Source organism: Cinclus cinclus, chromosome 1 (assembly GCF_963662255.1).
Source record: "Cinclus cinclus chromosome 1, bCinCin1.1, whole genome shotgun sequence".
Taxonomy (NCBI): Eukaryota; Metazoa; Chordata; class Aves; order Passeriformes; family Cinclidae; genus Cinclus; species Cinclus cinclus.
In genome coordinates, this window is record NC_085046.1 from 83,548,606 (window position 1) to 83,564,659 (window position 16,054).

Consider the following 16,054-nt stretch of genomic DNA (forward strand, 5'->3'; position numbering starts at 1 on the left):
CTGAATGGTAAGGATATGTGTAGATAGTAATGCTGTACTTAGAGATGCAGCCCATATCCCCTGAGCATGAAGTCAGAGTCATACTATTATCCCCAGCAAAACAAAATGCAATTTTCTTTCACTGCAGGTATTTACAAGTTTTCACCATGCTGAGAGTTCCTGTTTTTACATAACACACTGAAATGAGGGTTTGGCTCTTAGACTAACATCAATTACCTCTCCTTTATCTGTGCCTATGCACCCTCTATGCACTAGACTCCTCCAGCTAATGCAGCAGCCATGATGTTGCATAATATACAGGATGTGGAGAATAAGCAGCAGCTTGGTCTGCATTTTGCCATTATACATTTTTCAATGTATACATTTGTGTTCTCCAGCTCACCAGCAACTGTACAAGTTATCAAACCTCTGGTGTCTGACAAGGTGAATATAAAGCTCTGCAGTCTGATCAGGTTAAAAAAGGTTTCTACTTTACCTTTCTGAGTTTCTCCTTTCCCCCTCCTGTTTGAATGGCTTCCATTAGGGCACTGTGCAATGATGTGTCTTTTGGAACTGGCTTTTGGATGATAGGCTTGAACTTCTTCTTTGGTCCAAAAATGTTGGTCTGCACATTAACATCCAGATCACCAACAGTATTAACATCTGAATCATCAGGTTTCTCCTCCTGTTCTGACTCTAAATTTGCTGCTACACCATTTAGTTCAGCTGAAGCTTTAAGTGAGCTAACTTGTGCACCGTTAGCAGGACGCCATTTAGTGACTCGAAGAGATGAGCTGAAAGAGGATGGGACTCCTTGGAGATCAGGAGACTTGAGGGATGACGCTGAGTTAGTATGGGTCAAAGTCTCACATTTCTGGTCAAACACAATCTTTTTCTCTGCTACAGTCTGTTTGCTGTTTAAACCATGATCATCTTCTGCACTGTTGTTATTCTTTGAAGAGGATTTAGTAAGTGGGACACTGGCATTCTTTTTATAGAAACTCGCAGGAGTTGCTTGATTTGGTGCCCTGATATTAACTACTTTGTTTTCCACACCAGAATTATCACCAGGTGTAAATCTGTGGGATGCTTTCTGACAAGCAAAAATACTTGAAAGTGTTTCTCTAGTTTCTGATGATTCTGCTTCCACAGGGCTATATTTGGCGACAATAATACATCTTTTTGGTGAAACTTCTGCTTCATTCTTAACCTCTCCTACCCCTTGCTTGTTTTCATCTTTCTCATTATATTCCATATTGTCAGATTTAAAGGTAGTTGCACTGATGTGTCTTGCAATGGCAGAGGCAACATACTGACTTGAAGTTCTCCTGTGTGGCTTTACAAATGGGAGTTCCAGCTTGTCCTTACTAAGGGCTGGGGCTGCTAAAGGTGTTACCTGGGACTGTGTAACTGAAGGAGCTGGTTTGGTCCTTTCACTCTCAGACTGTCTTTCAGCTGCCTGGGTAGTAACAGTTTGTGGTGCTGCAGATTTTGGAGCTGCAAGACAGACAGGTTTGTGTTCGTGTTTTATAGTGAAGGGCTTAGAGTCCTTAGACTTTTTAGGAAAATGCTCAGCAGAGTCATCACTTTGCTTTTCCATAGAACTTGACCTCCAGAATGCCTTCACTTTCCCAATATGAATTTCCTCACTTTCATCAGAAGCAGAACCTTGTACCTGCTTACTAACACTGGTGTTTGGGCCTATCAGATTGCCTAGTTCATCTATCTTAATGGCACCAGTGGAGAGTGAAACTCCTCTATCAAAATGTCTTACTTCGGGTTTGGGAGGTACAACTTTAAAGGTTGTCAAACCCATTTTAGGTTCGTAGCTTGATCCTGAATTCTGGGCACGATGACACCATGTAGGTGTCGATGGGACTTCTACTTCCGTTTTTTTTGCTGGTGGCCATTTGATTTCTAACTCTGATTTACTTTTTTTCAAAGATCTCTCCCTGCTACTACATTCATTAACTGGATTTAGCTTCTCTTTTGCTGTACTGATTTCAATTGTGGCTTTGGAGTGAGATGGACTCAGCTTGGATTTGCATTCCTCAGACTTCACACCATGTTTAGGAGAGGGTTCCAGTCTTAAGTTCTTTTCATTTCTTTTTTCAAAGGAGGATGTGAGAGATTCAAACATATCTCTCCTCTGTTCCACAGGCAAGTGAAGGAATTCATTTTCAGATGGTTGCTGATATGTTAGGTCCTTGCATACAGCTCTGCCATCTGTGTGTCCCTTATCAAAGGAACCTGCATTGTTGTTTTTATTTGTGAAGTTTCTTGCATTAACAGAGTCAGATGAGGTATTCTGTGAAACCCTAATCTCCAACTCTTGATTTTCATCTGAATTAGAGGTGCTAACATCTGGAGCATCATCTATGATTGTTACTGGAACAGAAATGGAAACATCTTGGACAGCCTCAGCTTTTCTTATATGTGGGTTCAAGACTTCACTGGTGTAGTCAGAGTCAGAGTTACTGACACCATCCACTGCTGCAAAATACACATATAATGTTACATATAGGCAGTGTTTAGGCAACATGACTATAAATTGCACAAACAGACACTACAAGTTTAAGCAAACCAGGTATTTTAGTTACACTTAAAGTAATGGGCTTTTTTTAATGCCTGTATTATAAAAAAGGGGACATATGGGTGCTTTTTATTGTCTGGTTGCTTATTAGGATTGGCAAAATATTCCTGCAGTCCTCCTGCTTCAGCCAGTGGGAAACACACAAATGCAGCTGAAAGCAGAATTTCATCTATTGTTCATACCTTATCTTTGACTAACTTATCTAAGTGATAAACATTTCACCACATGACTCCAAAGGAGAAACATTTCTAAGAAACAGCAAGCAACTCCAAATTAAGTTTCCCAGACCTGGTTAGTAATAACAGCCCAGCAGAAGGATTTCCTTGAGCAAGCAAAGAAAGAAACAGTACTTTTATCTTTTCTCCATTCTTCTCACCCTTTATTACCAGTGACGCCAGAAGATTCATTGTGCAAGAGGGCTATACATCCTCTCAAATTTGCTGGTATAAATCAAAGGTTACAACACAAGCTAAGGAATGGCTGTGTCTGAGAACTCATAAGAAATCAAGTAAGACTCAAGTCCATTGCAGAAGGATTAAAATGAAGATGGGAAGTTAAAAAAAGTACTCAATGTCATTTGTTGATAAACCAATAATAGAGAAGTATTTTTAATTCACAGTAGGAAAAAGAAGAGCACAATATGACATTTTTTCTCTTCCCACTCTTTCATGTTTTTTCATTTTTAACTTTTAAATGTGCCTGTTAACACAGAGAAGACACTGGGTACAAAAATGTTCCATCCTTTTCCACTTCATAATGATAAAATAAAAACAGAGGGAGTCTTCATTTAACACATTCACAACTGATTTAGCTTCACTGAAGCCAATGAAATTATACTAAATTTGGCTGATAAAATGTGTCCATTGGCTGCTGTCCATCTCTTTTTGGTGGAAGACACTGAAATACAACGACAATCTGATATGCAGTTTGAAATTTATTCAGTGGGAGCCTATAAAAGGTGTCTGCTCCTGAAGCAAAGAAGCCGCTTTGGAGGAACCACATTCTGCCTCATACTCATGAGTTGTTCCCTGTGATCTTAGTGAGAAACATACAGGATGTCTGAAGAGCACAGCTTGATTCTGCATCCACTGGCTGTGTCTCTGGCTTTGCACTTCAGAGGTAAGACACCCTTTCCTACCTTCTAAATCTTCATCCAAGTTAGCCAAAGTCTGCTGGAACTGTGCTGCAATGAATGTATCTTCATTCTCACGCTTAGCCAAAGCCATTGCTTCATCTTGCCTGCTAAAGGAAAGAGAAGAAAATCATTTGGTCTCTCCCTTTTCTTTCACTTTGCACTGTTGCTCTGAAACACACTATGATTTCAGCCCCTTTTCTCCCACTGGGGTTCTGAAACTCATTCCTAAAAGTATGAAAAATGTGTAGCCTTACACAGAAACCCCCATACTGACACATACACACCTAGGAAAGATCTTGGTGTTGTTTGAGCATGCCCAGTGTGCTGGTAATCAAAAAATTGCAATTAATAAAGCCTGCAAAGAAATGGTCTGGCTTCAGTGTGTAGTATGCATTTCAGCTGGACTGCAGAAACACAGCATATACCAGGACAAAGGTTTTGCATATCTGTACAATTTTAAGGCAGACCACTAACCATCCTGTGTACCTGCTATAACAATATATGTACACCTCAATTAAATTAAAATTGCATGGTAATGAAAAATAAATACAGTCAAAGTGCTCTTACACAATCACTGTGCATTTTGAGGTGTGGGAGAAAGTGAAAGCAGTTTCTAATGAAACATATCAAGGGACCTGATTTTGCCAGAAAACTGATGAAACTGTACAATGACCTAAGATGAGTCTGAAATCAGATTAAACGCCAAGTGTTGATTTGGCTTCTTAAAAGAAAAAAAAATCCTAAAAAACCCCCTCTAAAATTAAAAACAAACAAACAACAACAAACCAACAACAAAAATCCACCTGTATGTCAATCTGGTGCACAACAGTTTTCCTTTTCCTTAAAGGAAAATCTCAATCAGCAGAACATTTTTATCTAAATCATTGAAACTGGAATTTCACATTGGACATTTTATTTCTTTCAGTTACTTCACCCAAATTCAAGATCTTGTGGCCTGTGCCACTGTATCTAAGTTTTGTGATTAGTGATTGGAAAAGCAGGAAAGAGTTGTGATTAGTCTGTTGAAAAAGTAGCTTTCCATTCTAGCCACACTTAAACTAACTCTAGCTGGGTAAAGCAGATTTGCCCCTTTCAAGATCATACCCTTAATTGCACAGATATAGTTAACAGATTACAGATTTTTTTTTAGTTTGCCAAATACTACCTGAAAAACGCCATTTTTCTTCTTCCCTTTAAGATAGTAATCTGAATAAAAATTCTGGGGTGTTTATTGACATTAATTTAAATTTTTTCCAACAATGTAGTTTCATTTTTTGCTACTTTGCTTGATTTTTCCCTTGCTCCTACCAGGAGCAACTGAAATGACATGTTGAAGCATCAGATGTTTTATTTGATTTTACTTCATTATTTATTTAACATTCATGTGTCCTTTACATCTTTTGCAATAGACCTGCAGCCTGATCCTTCTACTTTTACCCAAACTGCTTTGCACGTATGAAGCTGACTTCATGTATGTGGTATCAATGAAAAAAACAACACACACCTTCAAGGAAGCCTTCCAAAACTCTCATGCACACATTCTTGTGTATCTGAATATACAGATGGGATTAATTCAAGACAACAAGGCTTGATATATGACTAAGAGGTTTCCTAAACTGGAATTTAAGACAGAAATCAAAATTGGTTGTTTTAAATGTAGAGGAAGAGACAGGGTACTCTGCCACTGGAATAAAATTTCTTCCAAACTCTGCCACTGACCTGAGCTTTGACAGGCCCTGAACAACCCCATATGCCAGTGTGATCTAATGATGCTGAGGCTCAACATCCACACTGTAGGATTCATGGTGAACTGAGTTTTCCCCCTGACAGATTACGAGGACGGTGGAGCAAATCAGTTAAAGTCTCTAGTGCAGGCACCTGGCGCTGTAGGACTGCAGTACCCCTGTGCCCTGAGGAGCACACACACACACACACACACACACACACACACACACACACACACACATCCATAAATCAATGAGATTGTTCAGATGAGCAATCTGCCAAAAAGATCTACACTTATTGCAGCATTTGAATTGGGAGAGAAGACTGATAAACAAAACTCTCAATGTGAAGATGGCAGAAAGAATGAACTTAATTTCATATTGCTTTTGCCATGGAAAGTTTAATAAAATTATTAAAAAATACTCTCCTCAGTTCATTTAAAACAATTTATTTGTGAACTCAGACAGAGCATTTCCAATGGAAGAATCATTCAAGCTGTGCACCAGCTAAGCAACAGGTCTATCCACCATGGAAAGCAAATACCACTTCCCTCTTTACAAAGCTGGTCTTGCAGAATGGTTGCACACAGCTGGAGGCAAGTAAGTGACACACACTGAGATTCATTCTCTGACCTGCTGTGGAGAAGTTGTTTCCAAAGCCTTGGGAGAAAAATCTGTAAACTCATGAGACCTAATTTCATGAAGGCTATGCCAGCTCACCTCCCTTTTGGTACCTGATTATATTTTCCTGTCTATTGACTGACTCTTCTACAATACAGCCAAAATCTGTATCACTAATGTTGTCCATGCTAACAGGGAGTGTAGGTCCATTGCACTGCACTGACCAGTTCTTTTCTCATGTCTATCAGTGGGAATCTTTCAGTGACTCCTCGCAGCAAAATTATCCTCTCCTTGCTGGGCACAACAGTCAGCAGTGTTTTCTTTCATTATCCTCTGTGCACTTATGCAGTGACTACCCATAATTTGCCTCTCAATCTCTTCCTCAATCCTTTATTTAGACAACTGGAATAATATTATCCAATTCACGGATTTTGTCTGAATGAAAGAGAACAATGCATTGAAAATGAAATGATAAGAATCCTATTTGCTGCTACAGAGGGAGCTTCAGAAAAATGCCGATCTTTTCTTTTGCATTTCTAAATTTCTAAAATACCTCTGTTTGATGCATCTCCAATCTCACCTACAAAGTAAGACAGAAGGTACAGATTAATCACAAAGGGCCTTCTTAAAATTCTTACCACTGGGAATTTAGAATGGGCTATGTGTTTTGTAAGGTGAAGGTCTGGTAGTTTCCAGTAGTTCACATGACTTGCAAATATGCCTAAAACTCTTTCTCACAGAAAAAGGAAAACAAAAGGGCCTCAAATTTTTTTCATAGCCCTCTTCCCTTCTAACCCTACACACTTTTCTTTTGTTGACAGCTGTTCTGGCCAGAAGCCAAGAAAAATATGACTTATTTCGATACCATGTGTTACATTCTGGATAAACATTACCAGTGGTATTTTCTCATACAAGCTTTATTTTTTATTTTCTTTTTACTTAGGGAAGAACTTGATAACCTTTACGCTGCCTTCCTGGTTAAAACACGAGGTGCTAAAAATACAGCACTAGTGAGCATTCAGCCCAAGCTCAAAATGGCAAATGTGCACGGTTCCTGGAAGCCTGCACACATATGACTTATGTAGATTAGCAGAGATTTGTGCAAGAGCACAGAATGAAGCAAAGTGACTACTAAACTACAGCATCTAATGCTCCACTGAGCTCAGGCTACAACGCCTAATTACTCCTTGGCAGTCATTTGCGCAGTTGGAGACAAAATGAAACTTACAGCAGCATTTTACCAAATGAGTGCCATGGGAAACATACATTTGTGAGAAGGTTTACATTCTAAGAAAGAGAGAAATTTATCTGATAAAACTAGCTGGAAATGCTGCATAAAAATAAACCCAAACTGGTGGTAAGACAAGGGATTTGTAATGAGAGAAGCTGCCATTTTGTTATGGTCAAAGAAGCGTTACCTGTGGGTCCGTAAATGATAAATCTGACCCAAGTTTCTCCAAGCACTTCTTGGGAGTTCTGGTGAGCCTCACGTATGGCACCAGAGGCAGGGACGACACCTCCCACCATAACTGCTTAAGTACAACACAGACCTATGTTAACTGCAGAGAAGGGATGAAGGACAACATTCAATTGTCCAAATGCAGTTACCTGGTGCCATTTTAAATGCTGTAGGATACTCAAGACATCTGTCTGAGGCTCTTAGACTTAACATGGAAGACAGGGAAACTTGTGTCCTATCTGACTGACAGCAGGTAAGAAGAAACCTAGTAGCAGAAATATCTCAGGTTAACTGAACATGATTTGCATTCTCACTCATTTTGCACAATATTTGCTACACCAAGAGACATGAGAACATAGCTCCTGTGAACCTGTTACTAGGTGGGGTGGGACGACAGCCATTGGAAATAAGCCAAATCCATACAGGCACACTGTGCAGTAGAAAATGCAGGGAGGTAGTGACAACTGTGAGGCACACTGAGAGCATTCAGATTCTCACATGAGCTTTGGGCAACTAAGAGGGATTGGCCTACATGGAAAACTGACGTGGCTACTCCAGTTCCAAAGACTGGGCTTTGGAACATTCAGGCTCCCTTCCCAGCTCTGACAGTCATCCCAGTCTGGTACTGGGGAATTACATTAACCTATCTTTATGTGTGCAAGTTTGTCTTCTTTAAAATTAATCCATCATATTCACCTGCTACACAAATGCTGCAAAGCGAAATGCTTCTACCTTGTGTATATATCAAGGTGGGTGCTAAAGAAGAGACTGATGCTGAAGGATTTTAAGTTGTAGGAAGTACAGCTGAAGGTTTTTGAAAACAACTTGCTATTCAATCAGGCCAGAAAGATGGCATTAAGTAATCTCAGGGTTTTTACACATTCATTTTTGTGACTGATGTGGCAAAGTACTCTTCAAAAGTGGAGGTAACTGTTTTCTGTATTAACCAATGGTTTCCACAATCTTAGAGACCATTTCTCCATTCTTTGCATTTCTTGGACTAGGTAACTTTTTTCACTTATTTTCAAGGAAGTAGTATAACTGCAGCAGGAGAGCAGCTAGTGTGAGTGCTGGGCTTTCTAGTCACCTAAGCTATGACCTGACCAGTGATATTTTCCATTTCTACTGCCTCCTGTGAACTTGAGAATGAATTTTTAACCAAAGGCTGTTAAAATTCAAAAGCTGTAGACTGAACAACCAGTTAGGGACTGGTTAGATAGTGAAGTCTTCACTTGTGTTTGATGCAAGATTTCTGAAACTGGCAGGCAACTAGGAAAGGGAAAAAGCACATGGTCATATTCTGTTGAATATCAGATAGCCTTCATTTTTACATTCTTAGATAGGCAATAAAAAAAAGCTGCACATATTTTTGAGAGCAAGCTATAGGTACCACTTCCATTCCACTTTTAGTTTGTGTTATGTTTCTAGTTCTGAGGCACTACATCAAACAAAGGTCTTTATGCTGCATTTATATCTGTGCTGAATAAAAGCCATCAGTGATTGAATTTAACTATTTTTCAATCCTTTAATACACAGGTCCAGTAGTGTCTTCAGATATTGCCACCCAATTAACAATAAGACCTTGAAAACAGAGGCGAGGATGAAAAGTAAGCAATTTTTCAACAGCAGTTGGGTTTATGGTCCTTTTACAATTTTCCTCCATGGTTATTGGTCAAGAATCTAAATCTAAAAGCAAACGAGTATGCTTTTGTATAGTATAATTTTGTGTTCTAATGCTAGAAATCTCTAAGCTTGTTACATACCAGGGTGATTTAAGCTTCCAGAGTACTCAACATATGTCAGTTCCAGGGTCCTGCAGCATAAGCAGCAGCCTGTAGTTGCCATATAGCTGGATGCACCCCCACTCCTCCCCTCTGGCAACAGCTTCTCAGCAGGAAAGCCCGTAGGCAATGACAGAATTGCCAGAAATAGTCAGGAAAGTGGACTAGCATGATTTAGATTTTAACGCAGCCACATCACCTGTGCAATGTAACATCGCAAATTTAAAGATGGTACAGTAAAATAACTTCTCTTGATTTACACAGAAAATGGAAACAGAAAAGGACCAGAGCCCTCCTCTCCTGTAAGCCAACGCCAGGCCTTTAGCAAGCCAAGCTGCTCTCTAATATTTAAAATATTCTACAGCTCCATAGCATACCGTATTTTTCCAGTGGATGAGTTTAACAGAAAGGCTAATAAGTATTCTTGCCCTAGAATGATTGAGAGTATCTATTACTTAACCATAATATCCATAATATTTTTCCTCCATGAAGATCTGCCAGCAAAAAAGTACACAAATGTTTCCAAATTCGAAGAGTTTTCTGGAACAAGGGGAAAGGGAAAGCCAGAGATAAGGAAAGAAAACTATGTAAGAAGCAGAGGCTTGCAAATCTGTCAGACATCTGGGTCTTAATTAAATAATTTTTCTTCCCTGAGGTTCTCTGTGTCACTTTAACCCTTTCTCTACTTTCCTACCCCTTGAAACTGATTTCAAAAAAGTAAAACAGGCATACCCAGTTAAAAATATAACCTATCCTATAGAGAAATAACAGAAATAAACTTTCTCCTGTTTCTCAGAGACAATTGCAAGTGACAAGTAATTATACAGAATGTGTTTGTGCACAAAGGTATATATAATACATATATACACCGCTATTTTTCACTGCAGTTTTTCTCTTTCCTTCCTGCCTTCTGCCACCCACTATTTTTATTTCTTCTGACCAGCTTCCACACAGAATTCTCTCCAGCTTCTAACTTCTCCTTCCGTCCTGTCCCTCCCAAGTGGAATACAAAACCCTGTAACATTTGAATGTGAATGGAATGAAAATTAAGCAGAACAGGTTCACCCACCCCTATCGTTTCAAGCTTTTGTTTTAAACTAACTCATCAAAACCCAAACAGTTTAGTAGCAAACATCAAGTACTTCTCAGGTTGGTGACTAAGAGGACTGACCTTCCAGCAGCTTCAGCTACCCTGAACAGAGCCAAAGGTAACAAATTCTTCCAAGAGAAAGGAAGGAAATGGGATTATCTCTGCTCAGACCCACAGCACGAACTGATCTCTGGAGGGTTCCCCCACCCCCACCCTATGTCCTCTACTAGCTGTACGTGAAAAAATATTCCTCTCTCATGGCTACTGAAGCAGACACTCAAGGAAGGGGAAAATCCCTTTCAGATATTTAGAAGGCATTTTGTCTTTTTATCACACACAAACCTGTATTTATTTATATCTTTATAACTACAAAGTTCCCCTCACATTTTAGAATACTTTTCTTTCTTAAACATTTCAATAAATTTAATTTTTTTTCTGAATTAAAAAATTCTGGTATTTCAAAGTGTTTTTCTGAGACAGGCCAGCAGAACCACTCTTAAGAGTTAAACCCTTTAAAACACTGATTTCAGTTGCTTATAAAGTTGAGAAACAAAACATGTCTGTGAGGTGACAGCCCACATGGCAATTTATATCATGTTCATAATCATACTATTATTTTATTTCAACCAAAATGTTTAAATGGCTTCCAAGAACAGAGTCTGAAGGAAAATGAGAGCTGCATTCTGATACATGAAATTCTATTTAATACTCAGCTCTCTGAAGAAAAAGGTGGACCGGGCATGGTCTGTCTGTTCACTACTGTGCCTTGACTGAAGGAAAGCCCATCAGCTCTCCTTCCCTAAAGCAGGAAACTGCCACCTCTTCACATCACATGAGCTCTGTGCAGTGAAATGAATTAAAGTCTGCATAGCATGTGAATACCAGTGCAATGAGTAATAAAAAGAGCCAAAGGAAATAAAGTAGTCCTGTCTCCAGAAAAGAATTTGAACTGAGTGAACAGTAGAGTGAACTGTCTTATTAATTGAGTACTGAAACTTAGAAAGAAAATTAAATCGAATCCCATCACTGTAAGCGGAGACGTTATCATACAGGACAAAAAGGGGGAAATTGATGTTAAAAGGGGAGAATCTAAGATTACACACACAGCCTTAATACTGAAGTTACCTGATGTCGAGCGCATGACCTAGCATCCCTAATAATATTATTTTAACATATTTTTTAATGTGTAATTATTTATAAAGCTCCAGACAGTAGGTGTGCTTGATGCTTTATAGGCGTTTAAAATTGTCTGATCCCTGCCCCTAGGAGCTTGCGTGACGACACCACACAGGGATGGGAAAAGAGGGGGTATGGGAGGACAGGGTTGCAACACTGTGAGATCATGAGATGTACTTACTGCTACATAAGCAACATTTCAGCTTCTCTGTGGTTTTCTTGTTACTCATTTAACACTATATATTAAAATTTGGTGAACAGATACAAAACACAAAGACATCAACCATAAGAAAGGATATGAATAAAGAGAACTATGTAGTACAATGTTCAGACTCAGCAGTTAATATTAAAACATTCACAGGCAAACGTTGCATGTAGTCAATTATTTATATGGGTTTAGCCCTTGGCACCTCCAGCTGAGGTCTGGATTCTGCTCCACCAGGAACTGCACAAATGTATCGTGAGATATGATAGCTGTGTTATGGTTTTTACAGTAAAGAAAAACAGTGTCAGAAGGGGATCTCACAGATCCCTCTTCTTGGTGGAGAGACCAAGATGGTTTAACAGGTTAGAGGCAGAGCTGAGAGCAGAACTGGAGTGTTTTGACATTTGTTTTGATATTCTAATTGCTAATTAGTATGTGTATTTAGATTATGATTGCTTGAAAAAGAATCCCCAAACAAAACCAAACAAAAAAAAGTGCATCTGCAAGTTGCTACCATGAACAGAAAATTAAAACCGTTGAGGAAAGAACCCAGCTTGGAAACCCTGGAATCTACGTACCTTCTTTTAGAAATTTCCCTTTCTGTGCTCTGGGAACTGAAGTAGATTGGAACTCTGCTGTGCTGTCATATTTGTTTGTGCAAAGCCCGTGGTTGGTGTAATTCCTGACCTGGCCACAATCTCACCCTGTTGTGAGCTGACAAACATATCCCATGTCAGAGACTGTACCCTTAAATGCTCACAAGTTTCCTTGACTTCAGCAGCAGATGAAGACCCTGCTGTGATATTCTAGTGCTATCAGGCATTTGAGCCACACAGAGACCACCTAGGACATCCAGTAAACAACTCCAGAAACCCTAAGAAAAGTTAATTTAAAATAAAACATATGATTAATTAAAGGAAGCAACATAGTAAAATATTCTTGATCTCCTGGAGCACAGGCTAACTCTGGGGCACACCTAGGCAAGAACTGTGGACTTGATTCTGTTCTTCATTGCAGTTCTTCACAATGATGGGCAAAATACTACCTGGACTTTTTTTACAGCCCTTCACACTCCAAATATAATTTGCTTCCACTTTAAGGGTACCTTTCACAATCCATACAGTACAAAATTATTTTAGTACATAGCACTATTAATTCTTAGGAATTTGTTATTTCACAGGATGAAAAGCCCAATTTTTAGTCAGCTTTAGAATCTAAAATGACAAACTAAATGTTTCCATTATTCTTATTAACCTTTTTTTCCCAAGCCTTAGCCAAATTAGTCACTAAATAAAATTTCTGGCTACAGTAGAATTCAGACTCGATTAGAAGTCAAGTCTCACTGCTTCTAACCCCCTACTACTTCACAGTAGCAACACATTCTTCCAATTTCTTTGTTCTTCTCTTCCTTTTAGAATTAAGTTTAGATCACTAGTGTACACAGTAGAAGACAGAATGAACTCTGTGCAAAATTTTCCTTTATATTTTGTAGCTTTTGAAATGTACTTATAACTCTGTACAGCTTCATATTCACATGTTCACATGAAGTGCATTTTGACTTGTCTGGGGATTTAAGAGACTGGTTTGGTCCTGAAAGTATTAACCAAAAAACTGTGTAGAATTTCTGAGTTCCCAACACATTTTACTAGTGGGGTGACAGCTGTTTTAGACAATGAAAATGGAAACTGATGTTCTCCAAATTTGGCCGTAGTCAAAATTGTACTAAGAATGGATTTGTATTTGATTAAAACAAGAATGTCATGCAAATAGTCTTAAAAAACTACTTTCTTTCCCTTTCCTCTACACTTAGGAAATGGCTTTTAAAAACTTAGCAGCTTGATCTCAAAGGATTTAGAGGAGTACAATTTTTAAAGCTGTTTTGTTTACGAAGATATGTTATGAGTGGAATTGGATTTACCTTCAAATATTACTGGCACATTCAGAGCGTAACATTTTAAAAGATATTACTCCCAGCATCACTGTTGTGGCAGTCTAAGTGGTTGCTTACATAAGATTAAAATACATCACAAATGTTCAGTTTTTGCTATATCCCTAAGCTGATCTGGAGCAATTTTGCTGTCCCAGAACCTAAAAAATAAATAGCATTTATGAAAAATAAATGCATTCCCCAAACAACAACAACAACTGTCCTATTTCAGTCCCAAAACACTGTTTTTAAATCACAGATATATTAGATAAATACGGAATATTTAGCATTATAAAAACAGGAAAAAAAAAAGGAAGCTGGAAGCCTAGCCCAATCTCCTGCTCCAAGCAGGGCTAATTTCTAAGCCAGACCAGGCTGCCCAAGGCTTTGACCAGCTGAGTTCTGAGCATCTCCAGACATAGAGATTCCTCAGCTTCTCTGGGGAACCTCTTCCACTACTTAACCATTCTCATTTTGAGGAATTCCCTGATATTTAACTTTTATTTCCTTTAGAGCAGCCGGTGACAGTTGCTTCTTGTCCTTTCACAGTGTATGCCTGAGAATCCTCATAGTTCTTTTGTTAAGGAAAGACTGCAACCAGGTCCCTCCTTACCAACATCGCTTTCCCAAGGTGAACAACCATTCCCCTCTTACCTCGTGTGCTCCAGTGCCCCAGCCCCCTCAGTGGCTCGCCACTGGACCCTCTCCAGTTTTCCAGTCTCTCTCCTGAACTGGGGGCCCAAGACAGGACACTGCAGCACTGGTCTCTCAGCACCTTCCTGACTGCAATGGGCAGTGCATCACACTATCCTTCCAGCTTCCACTCCTTTGGCTCAGCAAGACCCCTGGACTCAAGTCCTGCTGGACAGCTTATGAAATATCCCACTGTCTCTTCTCTGTGCACTCTTTCCAACTAGTAAAAATTGTGTGTGTTTGTGTGGCAGAGGTAAATCTAAATGCCATGGACAGAACATATATCTTTGGCTAAGGTGAAAGATGGAGGGAATACTGACTCTCAAGACGAGCGTGTGTCACAATGACTTGTGGTTAACCCTTTATTTGATTAAAAAAACCAGAAAAAGTTCCCCCCAAATTGTAGCTGATTAGAATTGTTATTACAGGGCTTTGCTTTGATGTCTTTGGTCAACAAAATGCTAACTTCTTCCTCCCTCACGGAACATACATGTGTGTTTTTCAAGAAAACCACTTTAGATCCTGCATTTTGAAGAAAGTTGGGATAGCATATTTACCTCAGAAGGACCAATCCAAGCCTACTGAAATTAATGGGTTGCTTTTTTGGATCAGGTCTGGAATGTTAATTGCAGTTATTCTATCAGCCTATCTAATCCTTCCAATAGAAACTACATCAGGACCTAAAACACTTCAAAAGAAAAAAATCACAAGAAAAATGTGTTGTTGAGCAAATATCTAACTGCGGCTTGACCTTGTCCCCATTGATAGTGATGGATAAAGAAAAACACCAAGATCATTCCAGCAGGTTAAACTGACTTTGGTGTAATTTGTCCCTAAGTTATCACCCATTGTATGATCCAAGATGAAGTTCTCACTCAGAAATGTGTGGATGGAAATAACTAGGTCATGATACATGCTTTTATGAAGTGGGTACAGATTAGCAGCTGAATGGAGAGACACTAGAAAGCACAGACTTTGTGTCAACTGAGAATTCAGAAGAATTTCTGGCCCCTGTCCCATGACTCTGCAGCATCACACAGAGCGGATCCCTGTCAGTATTACCAGGCCACCCTCCTTGCTGGAGGCACAGCTTCCTATTTGGCCAGTTTGTATTTGCAAAGTCCTATAAATTTTAGGTTCCCTTTGCAGCTCTGCCACCGACTGTGTGAGTTTTGGCAAACAAACAGTGTCAGAGTCATTTGTGCTTGAAGGCAGTTTCTAGTTAAACTCCAGGTTCTTGGATTTTCTTGCAAAAACTGCAGAAAAATGTTTGTTTATGGTAAAAAAAAAAAAGAGAGAAAAGGAAATATACTGAAAAACTCCACCCCAAAGTATAACACCAGTGGAGGTTAGCATTAGGTGAACATACACACACACACACACACACACACACACACACACACGTATATATATATACACATACACATATGCATGCAAACATTTCCAAACCAATCTCCAAAGTTCAGTGCATACAGTCCTTTTCCACCTGGCTTTTGATGGCTTGAATTTTCCATTATATTACCTGCATGTCACATTTCAGGACCAATATATGGTAACATTTTTTAAAAACTTCAGGTGCTATCAGAAGTACAAAATAAACCAGACTGTAACAGGATTATTTCAGACTCCTTGAAGAAATCAACTCTGGAGGGCAGCGGTCTTTTGCAAGAA

General features: G+C 39.2%; 1 protein-coding gene across 1 annotated transcript in view; it reads right to left on the minus strand.

The window, feature by feature from the left end:
• Window positions 1–16,054, minus strand: part of COBL (cordon-bleu WH2 repeat protein) — a 155,735-nt gene that overhangs the window by 8,339 nt on the left and 131,342 nt on the right. Inside the window, exons 12-13 of the mRNA XM_062511003.1 lie at window positions 3,711–3,814; window positions 476–2,472 (exon numbers count right to left, since the gene is read on the minus strand). Coding sequence (XP_062366987.1) covers window positions 476–2,472; window positions 3,711–3,814 — 2,101 coding nt within the window. The remainder of the gene's footprint in view (window positions 1–475; window positions 2,473–3,710; window positions 3,815–16,054) is intronic.